The 12,542-nt window shown below is 45.8% G+C and overlaps 1 protein-coding gene across 1 annotated transcript; it reads left to right on the top strand.

The window, feature by feature from the left end:
- The first annotated feature begins 10,648 nt into the window (after positions 1-10,648).
- LOC138351125 (uncharacterized) lies at positions 10,649-11,893 on the top strand. Its single transcript, XM_069302755.1, has one exon. It carries the CDS (start codon positions 10,649-10,651, stop codon positions 11,891-11,893), a length of 1,245 nt encoding a protein of 414 aa, XP_069158856.1.
- The last annotated feature ends 649 nt before the right edge of the window (positions 11,894-12,542 follow it).

Raw genomic sequence — 12,542 nt, 5'->3', positions numbered from 1 at the left:
TCTGGTGTTCTGTTATTCCGGAAGTTCCTCCACGCCTTTTTGTTCAGTTTCTTTGCTTCCATACATGCCCTATTATACCATGGATTCTTCATTTGCTTCTCGGATTTTTCATTTTGGGCCGGGATGAACCTGTTTACTGCCTCCTGACACTTTTGGGTGACATAGTCCATCATATCTTGTACAGACTTAGCTCTGAGGTCTGTGTCCCAAGGTATTTCCCTTAGGAAGCTTCTCATATCCTCATAATTTCCCTTTCGGTATGCCTGCCTTTTGTTTCCTAGTTCGTTTTTGGGGATATAATTCCTAGCTCTACCAGGTACTCAAAGTTCAATACACTGTGATCACTCATTCCCAAGGGTGCTTCCATCTTGACTTCCCTTATATCCCACTCATTTAGGGTAAATATCAGATCAAGCATTGCTGGTTCATCTTCTCCTCTCATTCTTGTTGGTTCCTTGATGTGCTGGCTTAGAAGGTTTCTTGTTGCCACGTCCAGCAGCTTAGCTCTCCATGTTTCTGGTCCTCCATGCGGGTCTCTGTTCTCCCAATCTATCTTCCCATGGTTGAAGTCTCCCATAATTAGTAGTCCAGATCCATTCCTGCTAGCAACAGAAGCTGCTCTCTCTATTATGTTAATGGTAGCCATGTTGTTTCTATCATACTCCTGTCTGGGTCTTCTGTCATTTAGTGGTGGATTATATATGACTACGACTATAATTTTTTGCCCTCCAGTTGTTATTGTACCTATTTTGTAGTCACTGAAACCTTCACATCCCTGAACTACTATCTCCTCAAAATCCCAGCCTTTTCTTACCAGCAGAGCTACACCACCACCACCTCTTCCTTCTCTCTCTTTCCTCATAACATAATAGTCCTGGGGGAACACTGCATTTGTTATGGTTTTCGTTAGCTTTGTTTCTGTGAGAGCTATTATGTCTGGGTTTTCCTCTAGTACCCATTCTTCAAGTTCATTTGCTTTATTTGTAATTCCATCTATGTTAGTGTACATTGCCTTGAGGCTCACTTTCTTCTGTCCCTTCTCAAATCTTTTCCTTGGTGAGTGTTCCGCTGGTGGGGGAAGCTGTGCCATGGGTGTGAGGATTTGTGAGGTGGATAACAGGGTTGCAGAGGATACTGGGATGAGGGGTGGGGGGTCAAGTGAAGGGGGAGGGATAGGGAGGGTATGGGATGAAAGGGGAGGGGAGGGAGGAGAGGAAGGAAAGGGGGGGGGGGGAAGGAGGACTCGGCGGGAGGAGGAGGGGGGGGGGGGTAGAAGGGTGGGGATTGAGTGTGGTTGGAGGAAGATTTGGCTGAGTATTTGAGTGGGGGACAGGGAGGGTTTGGGGTAGGAGGGTTTTCTATGCAGAGGAGGGTGGTGGGGTTGCCCTCCCCACTGGTGTTACTGGGTAGCTGGTTGTGGGTTCCCCCCTCGCCCTTAGGGGTTATATGTTAGGAGCTGTGATTTTCTAGTTTTCCCCTCTTGCCCTGTGCTTCTTCCTTGCTTCTGCCACCATGGCCCTCTCCTCCCTCGTTATGTCCCTCTGGAGGAATACTTTTTTTAATTCTCCCACATGTTGCAGGTGGCTTTTCCTTGTTAGAATCATCTCCCTTGTGTTCTCGTCTGCAAACACTATCTTTAACACACGGTCTCGGTCTTTTTTGTACCAGCCTAGCCTGAAAACCTTCTCAATGCTATGTTCAGCCCCTTCCATGTCTAGTGCCTTCAGTATTTCATTCACTGCCGCTTTGTCCTTATCATTCCACTCTGTCCTATAGGAGCCTTCCTGCTCTTTAATACCTACAGCTACCACTGATCTTTTCCTTTCCAGCAGCTGGCTAATGGAGCGTGCCGCTTCCTGTGAGGTGGCTGGTTTCATGGCTACCTCCATCACTGCACACATTACTTCAGAGTTGTTGTATTTTAGCATTTCTGCAAATGTTGCTTTTATTGTGGCATTCTTTTCCAAAATACTATTACCACCTTTTCCCTGGGTGGTCATCTGAGTCTCAGCATCGATACTGTTCTCTTTGAGGGCTCTAATCTCCTCCTTTTCCACTGTCAGCTCTCTTTTTAGGTTGCTTATTTCATTCTTCATTTCCTGCATCTCACTCCTGATGTCCTCCAGAAACTGGGCAAACATTTCCTTCATTTCGTCACCTGAACTTTTCCCTGTTCCTCTGTTGCCTCTGACCCTGTTCCTAGTTGTGCCGTGATAGGATTGTGCCCCGTGTGTGTGTGTGTGTGTGTGTCCCTGATTCTTGCATGTGCGTGTGCGTGTCCCTGGTTCTTGTGTGTGTGTGTGTCTGCGTGTGTGTCCTTGGTTCTTGTGTGTGCATGTGCGTGTACCTGGTTCTTGTCTGTGTGTGTGTGTGTATCCCTGGTTCTTGTGTATTCACCTAGTAGTATTCACCTAGTTGTTCTTGCGGGGGTTGAGCTCTGCTCTTTCGGCCCGCCTCTCAACTGTCAATCAATCAACTGTAACTAACTAATGTTTTTTCTTCTTCCACACACACACACACACACACACACACACACACACACACACACACACACACACACACACACACACACACACACCCACCCATATGGAGCACCACTTGGCAAATGGAATTTAATGTAAATAAATGCCATGTTATGGAATGTGGAATAGGAGAACATAGACCCCACACAACCTATACATTATGTGAGAAATCTTTAAAGAATTCTGATAAAGAAAGAGATCTAGGGGTGGTTCTAGATAGAAAACTATCACCTGAGGACCACATAAAGAATATTGTGCGAGGAGCCTATGCTACGCTTTCTAACTTCAGAATTGCTTTTAAATGCATGGATGGCGATATACTAAAGAAATTGTTCACGACTTTTGTTAGCCCAAAGCTAGAATATGTAGCGGTTGTGTGGTGCCCATATCTTAAGAAGCACATCAACAAATTGGAAAAGGTGCAAAGACACGCTACTAAGTGGCTCCCAGAACTGAAGGGCAAGAACTACGAGGAGAGGTTAGAAGCATGAAATATGCCAATACTATAAGACAGAAGAAAAAGAGGTGATATGATCACTACATACAAAATAGTAACAGGCATTGATAAAATCGATAGGGAAGATTTCCTGAGACCTGGAACTTTAAGAACAAGAGGTCATAGATTTAAATTAGGTAAACACAGATGCCGAAGAAATATAAGAAAATTCACTTTCGCAAACAGAGTGGTAGACGGTTAGAACAAGTTAGGTGAGAAGGTGGTGGAGACCAAGACCGTCTGTAGTTTGAAAGCGTTATATGACAAAGAGTGCTGGGAAGACGGGACACCACGAGCGTAACTCTCATCCTGTAACTACACTGTCCACTGAGCTACCAGACCCCAGCGTACAGGGACACACGTACACGTACAAACACACACACACACACACACACACACACACACACACACACACACACGCACGCACGCAGTACACGTACACCCTGGTGTGTGTGTGCGTGTGTTCTTTGTTCTTGTGTGTACTTTTATTTCCTGAGTGTACGTGTTTGTTTCTTGTGTACATGTGTGACTGTTCCATATGTGTACACACCGGTATGTGTGGGAGCCGGTCGGCCGAGCGGACAGCACGCGGGACTTGTGATCCTGTGGTCCTGGGTTCGATCCCAGGCGCCGGCGAGAAACAATGGGCAGAGTTTCTTTCACCCTATGCCCCCTGTTACCTAGCAGTAAAATAGGTACCTGGGTGTTAGTCAGCTGTCACGGGCTGCTTCCTGGGGGTGGAGGCCTGGTCGAGGACCGGGCCGCGGGGACACTAAAAAGCCCCGAAATCATCTCAAGATAACCTCAAGATAACCTGCCTGTTTACTCTCCATAACCTGGACGTGCACCGAACGCGTCAGATTTTATTCATCGTTGCGCCATCTTTCGGGATTATCTTGAATCTTGTATTTGGTGTCGACCAAATTATATAATTGCTTATATTTTTATTTAATTGATTTTCTTTTTATTTACCTGAGAGGAAGATGACCTAGCATGTTGAGGTTATGCTGAGCGGATTGGAAGGGAAAGGACAATGCCAGTGTGATTATATAAGAGGGATAGGAGAGGGAGCTGGGATGTAAAAGACTGAGTGATGGAATGGAGTCCAACCACTTGGAGTGTTGGGGGATAGAACACAGACCTGCAAGAGGCGAGACATTGGTTGTGCCGGCCAGACCAAGTGGTTGAGTTAGGTGGTTGGAAGGTCTTCCACTGTAGCACCTTCGGGCAGGTCCGTCGCTAAATATTGAGGTCATGCAACGGGATCGAACGCGCCTTCTTTGACTCTCCAGGCACATAGACTAGTCCAGGGATGCGGGTTAGATCCCATCGCATGGCCTCTTTATTTTGTAATAGATGATTATTTCATCGATTACATAATTTGGCCGTGGATAATTCTCAAGTTCAGCTTTATGAATGGTCTTGGATACTACATTATCTACATCTCATTATCTACATTATCTTAGGGACCCTTTTGAAATGTAGTCTCAAAGAAGGAATCAAAACTGAGCCACACACAGAAACTATTTGGATAGAATTAAACGAAAAAGCAAATAATATTATAATAGGAATTATATATAGGCCACCAAATTTAGACAGAATGGAAGCAAAGCATCTATGGGATGAAATATCTAGAGCATCTAGATCTAACAGTATTTACATCATGGGTGACTTTAATTTTAGTGGACTTCGCAAAGGCTTTCGATAAATGTGACCATGGCATGATAGCACACAAAATGAAGTCAATGGGAATAACCGGTAAAGTAGGACGCTGGATACTCAGTTTTCTGTCAAACAGGACTCAGCGAGTAACTGTCAACCATATAAAATCTAGTCCAAGTGCAGTGAAAAGCTCTGTACCTCAGGGTACAGTCCTTGCACCGCTGCTTTTCCTTATTCTCATATCAGATATAGACAAAAATACAAGTCACAGCCTCGTATCATCCTTTGCAGATGACACAAAAATCAGTATGAAAATTACCTCGGCTGAGGACATTGAAAAACTTCAAGCTGATATTAATAAAGTTTTCGACTGGGCATCAGAAAATAACATGATGTTTAACAGTGATAAATTTCAGGTACTCAGGTACGGTAAAAATGAGGACCTTAAACATAATACAGAGTACAAAACACAATCAAATGTACCCATAGTAGGAAAACAGCATGTAAAGGATTTGGGAATAATAATGTCTGACGACCTAACGTTTAAGGAGCATAACCAAGCAAATATTGCGACAGCCAGAAAAATGATAGGATGGATTACGAGAACTTTCAAATCCAGGGATCCCATCACAATGGTTGTACTCTTCAAGTCACTTGTGTTGTCCCGTCTTGAGTACTGCTTAGTACTCACTTCCCCTTCAGAGCAGGAGAGATTGCTGAAAAAGAGGGAATACAGAGAACATATACAGCACGCATAGACGCGATAAAGCACCTTAATTATTGGGATCGTCTCAAAGCTCTCCAAATGTACTCACTAGAAAGGAGACGAGAGAGATATCAAATAATATACACCTGGAAGATACTGGAGGGCCAAGTACCAAATCTACACAGTAAAATAACAACGTACTGGAGTGAACGATATGGAAGAAAATGTAGAATAGAACCAGTGAAGAGCAGAGGTGCCATAGGCACAATCAGAGAACACTGTATAAATATCAGAGGTCCGCGGTTGTTCAACACCCTCCCAGCAAGCATAAGAAATATTGCCAGAACAACCGTGGACATTTTCATGAGGAAACTAGATTGTTTCCTCCAAGGAGTGCCAGACCACCCGGGCTGTGGTGGGTATGTGGGCCTGCGGGCCGCTCCAAGCAACAGTCTAGTGGACCAAACTCTCACAAGTCAAGTCTGGCCTCGGGCCGGGCTTGGGGAGTTGAAGAACTCCCAGAACCCCATCAACCAGGTATCAACCAGGTAACGTTGGACAACAACGATGGACAACAACGCTGGACAACAATGCTGAACAACAACGGTGGACAACAATGCTGGACAACAACGCTGGACAACAACGCTGGACAATAATACTGGACAACAACGCTGGACAACAACGCTGGACAACAACGCTGAGCAACAACGCTGGACAATAATACTGGACAACAACGCTGGACAACAACGCTGGACAACAACGCTGGGCAACAACGTTGGACAACAATGCTGGACAACAACGCTGGACAACAACGCTGGACAACAACGCTGGACAACAACGCTGGGCAACAAGCCTCACATCTAAGCTGTTGTTCTCATTTAGTAATTTTAAACATTTGTTAACAACTGTGGAGCAGTTGAGATCAATATAGTGTGTGTGAAAACCAGCGAGAACTAACGACGTTTCAGTCACTGGCAGTTACAGCAGCCTTCCCCCCCGGGCCAGTAGTGATACAAACCATTATGTAATAGATACTGTGACGGTAACGCGTTGGTGTTCGGCTGTCTAAGGCTAGGGGTATGGCCTCGTCACATAGTTATAAAAAAAAATAGAAAACTGGAACTTCGTCTGTGGTAAGGTAAGGAGAAGACACACAAAACACAAGTAAACTTTAACAATGAAATTTTAATTACGTTAAATAAATCAAAACATGAAAAAATGGACAAACAAATTCTTATAATAAAATCAATCAATCAAAATAATAAGAATAATTAAATGACACAATGAAAAGTTACGTTAAGACAAAATAACAAGAAGTGCAATACAAAAATAAAGGGAAGGTGCTGGAATATTGGCTTTAAGCTACCACCTCTCTCAGTATACGCTAACGTCTAGCCGGGAGGAGTGGTAACTGCGGAAGCACAGAATATTCTGAGGTCTGAGGTCGTGGCGACCCCAGACATCAAGTAGTATGGGGGGGGCGAGTGCAGTTGCAGCCCGGCCGGCGACCAATCAGCGGAGCCGGTAGCGATCAACAGGTAGTTTGGCGGTTTGAGTCTGAACAGGTGTCTCTGTCTGCCATACGTTTTGCTCGCTGGCAAACCTTGCTGGTGTTGTTGTCGTTGTTGGACATTTCTTCCCTAGTAGTTTTATATAGTTTGTTGCGACGTATTTGTAGAGGGAAGAGCAGGCTCAATCTCTTGAAGGAGATTATTGTCACAATACCATTCTGTACTAGCCTCAACCACGCGCCCAAACGCTTACCACCATTTCAAATACAAGACGCTGTAAATATTTTCAGATACGAATTGCAAGTGGGCAATAAATTAACGTAATGTATAGAGTGTTGGATGACAACTGAAGACCTTCCTGCGGCCTGGGGGCCTAAAGGTTCCAGCACATCTGTCATATTTAAGGAAGAGATGTTATTTTGCCAGTCTGTGAAGACCAGCAGAGCGGCGCAAGGTGGCAAGGAAGGACCTGGCAGACAATGGTGTTGCAATACTGTGCCCGGTACTGAAGACGGTTTGCCGACTGTGAGGGCTACGAAATGAGGTTCTGAAACTTCTCAGGGTGAATAATCCTGATATGATGACAGGTCACTGTATTATCATTAAGGGGAGTGCGGCCACTCGTAGGGGTAGTCATTATAGTTCAAGGGCCTGCATGGAGGAGAGTACTGAACACAAGTGAACACCCCAAGACAACAGTCAACTGGGAGGAACCGAGAACACGTAGGAGAGTGGAGGCCAAGCCAATATGTCTATATTGGATATGATGGCAGGATAACAGTTGAGATGAGAGATTAGGATAAGAGCTGGGATATAAGGGTAGGATAGGAGCTGTGATAGGGAGATGATGTTAAAGAACATCAAGATATAGAACATGGGGATAGAACGCGGACCTGCAAGAAGCGAGGCCGTCGCCCTACCGACGACTGATGACTCAATATGGTGGTTTACAGTTTATACAAAACAGATGACTCGGGACATGCGAGCATTGTAATATGCTCCAGAAGAACTTTAGAACTCACTACATCTTTCAACAATCATGGCGGCTTTGTTTACATATATTAAACAGGTTATCAGCTCCGAAGCACTTCAAGGTTGTAATAACAATAATCTTCGTTTGTGAAGTTCAGAAGCCTGCAGTCTGTAGAGAAAGGTAACATGATCACTACATTCAAGATTCTTTAGGATATTTGCAAAGTTGCACCGGTGGAATTTAGAAAGCAACGTGGTCCATAGGATACAATAGGTACAGCGGTCGCAAACCTTTCGGACCTCGCGGACCGCTAAATTCATAATTTCAAATCCCGTGGAACACTAATTTAAATCCCGCGGACCACATATAAGGCCTTATCTCCCACAACCAATTTTGTTAAAACAATTACTTGCTTTTGCATATTTTCAGGCATTCTTTTTACAATATTCAAATGCTTTAATAGCTAAATCCGGGTGTTTCAATGGCCTGAGTCTTTCGGGTTTGGAAGGTTAGGTAGCATGATGGGGTCACCTCTCACACCACACACAACACAGCGGCCGTGGCTGCTGCACCTGAACACCAGGTTCCTGAATACATCCAAATTTCATGCAGTTCGAATACTATTTTCTTGATATTTTGAGTATTTTGTCTTCTCTCTCGCCAGACGAGGGCTGTGGAGGCTCTGAGCCACTGATCACCTCACAGTTAAGTCAAACACACATGTTACTGTTGTTATTATTAACAATAACAATAATATTGTTACTATTATCATTAGTTACGTCATTTTATGTAGTAATAAAGAAATGCAAAATATTCCTTTGCATTTTTTCTCACTCGTTATGAGTTTATTGCATTCGCATCTCAAACCAAGCAAGAAATGATTGTTATTAAAGTCAAACTACTTCATGCCATTAAATATAACTTAAATAAAATAAACGGTTACACACATTATGCAAATAAAACAAAACATTACGGATATTAGAATGTATTAGAATATTATTTTTGTGTTATTATTATCAATAAAACAGTAAAAAATGTAAATTATGTCCAGATTCTTATGGATAATAAATGTCTAGAATTTTTGTCCAGAGTAGGAGTGGAGAGCAAATACAATGACCTGGAAGGTGAGACAGACGAGAGTGCCTCCATCATCATGACTGGCTACTGAGAGCCGGGTCCAAGAGTTAGAGCACACATCCTGCAAGCATAGGTAAGCACACACTCGTCCGAGAGTAATATTGATACATTGAGAGTGGAAAAATCTAGAAAATAAAGAGAGAGAGAGAGAGAACAAAAAAACACGAACAAGAGCCAAAAATAATTCAAGAAAGGTCATCAGAGCATTAACTACGACAAACTACCATGGCCATTAGATATAACGAGCCAACGATCGAGTACCAGGAGATATTGTCACAGAAATTAGTGAGCAAGTAGCATGTTTGGCTATTAATTATGTCTTTATGGCATCGTTATGGCTAATTACTTCCCCCCCTCCTCTCTCCGCTCCCCCCTCTCATCATCACCTTCCCCAGACCCTCCTCTCTCTCTCTCTCTCTCTCTCTCTCTCTCTCTCTCTCTCTCTCTCTCTCTCTCTCTCTCTCTCTCTCTCTCTCTCTCTCTCTCTCTCTCTCTCTCTCACTGCTACTGTTATTACCCAAGGACAAAGCATCACCAGCTTCAATATTATTATAAACTTTCACTCACACACTAATTAGTATTCTCGTTTGGTGCTTCCCCATTGCTTTGTGTTCTCTGGGGTACCCGGCGGCGCCTGGGTGGACCCGGTACCCGGCGGTGCCCGGGTGGACTCAGTACCCGGCGGTGCCCGGGTGGACCCAGTACCCGGCGGTGCCCGGGTGGACCCAGTACCCGGCGGTGCTCGGGTAGACCCAGTATCCGGCGGTGCCCGGGTGGACCCAGTACCCGGCGGTGCTCGGGTAGACCCAGTATCCGGCGGTGCCCGGGTGGACCCAGTACCCAGGCTGACCTGGCATCATTTCACTATAAACCAACTCAAGAAAATGACGAGGAATGACAATAACAAATTATTAACAAATTACATCCCAACGTATGTCAGCACATTCCTTGTCTGTCTGTCTTCCTCTCTGTTTTTCAATTTGTTTCTCTGTCTCTCTCTGTCTTTCACTGTCTCTTTTTTTTTTTTATCTCTGCATTGCTCTGTCTCCATTTCTCTCTCTCCACCTCTTTGACTCTGTCTGCCTATGTCTATCTATTTGTCCCTGTTTCTCTATGAAGGTAGAGGCGAATGGAAGGGGCGGTGGATGATTGAGAGAGGGATGGGCCATAACATCCATCCTACACAGCATGTGTTGGTGCTCTATGTGGAAGGGAAGGGAAGTGTGGCAGTACCTATGTAGACGCATGGTGGCTCACGGAAAGAAATTTAAGGTCCGACTTGTTAGCGACAGTGTGGCTTTTAATGATTATCATGATTTAATTTATTTTTAATTTCGGCACGACTAGCAGCTAATGTTTTAAATGATACCAAAAAATCGAATTTTAGTCAGAATGCTAGATCAAAATTTGGCTTGGGGGTAGCTTTGGAGTCATATCATGTGGTATTCTTTTTAATGATGCCAACATGGATCTGCCCGTGTTGGGCAAGTACTGTGCAGCAATTCCTCTAGCTCCAAGTGTCTGGACACTAGCTCCAAGTGTCTGGACCTTTGCTCCAAGTGTCTGGACCTTTGCGCCAAGTCTCTGGACCTTACCTCCAAGTGTCTGGACCTTAGCTCTAAGTGTCTGGACACTAGCTCCATGTGTCTGGACATTAGCTCCAAGTGTCTGGACATTAACTCCAAGTGTCTGGAACTTAGCTCCAAGTGTCTGGACATTAGATCCAAGTGTCTGGACATGAGCTCCAAGTGTCTGGACCTTAGCTCTAAGTGTCTGGACATTAACTCCAAGTGTCTGGACATTAGCTCCAAGTGTCTGGACCTTAGCTCCAAGTGTCTGGACATTAGCTCCAAGTGTCTGGACATTAGCTCCAAGTGTCTGGACCTTAGCTCCAAGTGTCTGAACCTTAGCTCCAAGTGTCTGGACATTAGCTCCAAGTGTCTGGACATTAGCTCCAAGTGTCTGGACCTTAGCTCCAAGTGTCTGGACATTAACTCCAAGTGTCTGGACATTAGCTCCAAGTGTCTGGACACTAGCTCCAAGTGTCTGGACATTAGCTCCAAGTGTCTGGACATTAGCTCCAAGTGTCTGAACCTTAGCTCCAAGTGTCTGAATCTTAGCTCCAAGTGTCTGGACATTAGATCCAAGTGTCTGGACATGAGCTCCAAGTGTCAAGACCTTAGCTCTAAGTGTCTGGACACTAGCTCCATGTGTCTGGACATTAGCTCCAAGTGTCTGGACATTAACTCCAAGTGCCTGGACCTTAGCTCCAAGTGTCTGGACCTTAGCTCTAAGTGTCTGGACACTAGCTCCAAGTGTCTGGACCTTAGCTCCAAGTGTCTGGACCTTAGCTCCAAGTGTCTGAACCTTAGCTCCAAGTGTCTGAACCTTAGCTCCAAGTGTCTGGACATGAGCTCCAAGTGTCAAGACCTTAGCTCTAAGTGTCTGGACACTAGCTCCATGTGTCTGGACCTTAGCTCTAAGTGTCTGGACCTTAGCTCTAAGTGTCTGGACACTAGCTCTAAGTGTCTGAACCTTAGTTCCAAGTGTCTGGACCTTAGCTCCAAGTGTCTGGACCTTAGCTCCAAGTGTCTGGACCTTAGCTCTAAGTGTCTGGACACTAGCTCCATGTGTCTGGACACTAGCTCCAAGTGTCTGAACCTTAGCTCCAAGTGTCTGGACACTAGCTCCAAGTGTCTGAACCTTAGCTCCAAGTGTCTGGACACTAGCTCCAAGTGTCTGAACCTTAGCTCCAAGTGTCTGGACACTAGCTCCAAGTGTCTGAACCTTAGCTCCGAGTGTCTGGACACTAGCTCCAAGTGTCTGAACCTTAGCTCCAAGTGTCCGGACACTAGCTCCAAGTGTCTGGACACTAGCTCCAAGTAAGGGCTGGGTCGTTGTCACGTGCACCTCACACGTGTGGGGGATGGGTCGTGCTCACAGCCAGGTTCCTGTCACTTACACATGTCAAGACAAGTGTTACAGCTGCCAGCTGGGCCTGCACCTGCCTCCTCTGCTAATGATCTCTGATGACACCTGGAGTACCTGTTATTGGCGGATATGACGACGGTAAGCACACTCTCTGTCATGAGGGCAGGGTGGAAAGGGTGGTGCCAGGGTGGGAAGGAAGGTGCCAGGGTGGGAAGGGTGGTGCCAGGGTGGGACGGGTGGTGCCAGGATGGGAAGAAAGGTGCCAGGGTGGGAAGGGTGGTGCCAGGGTGGTGCCAGGGTGAGAAGAGTGGTGTCAGAGTGAGAAGGGTGGTGCCAGGGTGGGACGGATGGTGCCAGGATGGCAAGAAAGGTGCCAGAGTGGGAAGGGTGGTGCCAGGGTGGGAAGGGTGGTGCCAGAGTGGGAAGGGTGGGGCCAGGGTGGGACGGGTGGTGCCAGGGTGGGACGGGTGGTGCCAGGGTGGGAAGGGTGGTGCCAGGGTGGGACGGGTGGTGCCAGGATGGGAAGAAAGGTGCCAGGGTGGGAAGGGTGGTGCCTGGGTGGGAAGGGTGGTGCTAGGGTGGGAAGGAAGGGGCCAGGGTGGGA

Source organism: Procambarus clarkii, chromosome 48, assembly GCF_040958095.1.
Source record: "Procambarus clarkii isolate CNS0578487 chromosome 48, FALCON_Pclarkii_2.0, whole genome shotgun sequence".
NCBI classification, from domain to species: Eukaryota; Metazoa; Arthropoda; class Malacostraca; order Decapoda; family Cambaridae; genus Procambarus; species Procambarus clarkii.
Note: the sequence above shows the minus strand (reverse complement) of the source record. Positions and strands in the feature narration are given on the sequence as shown.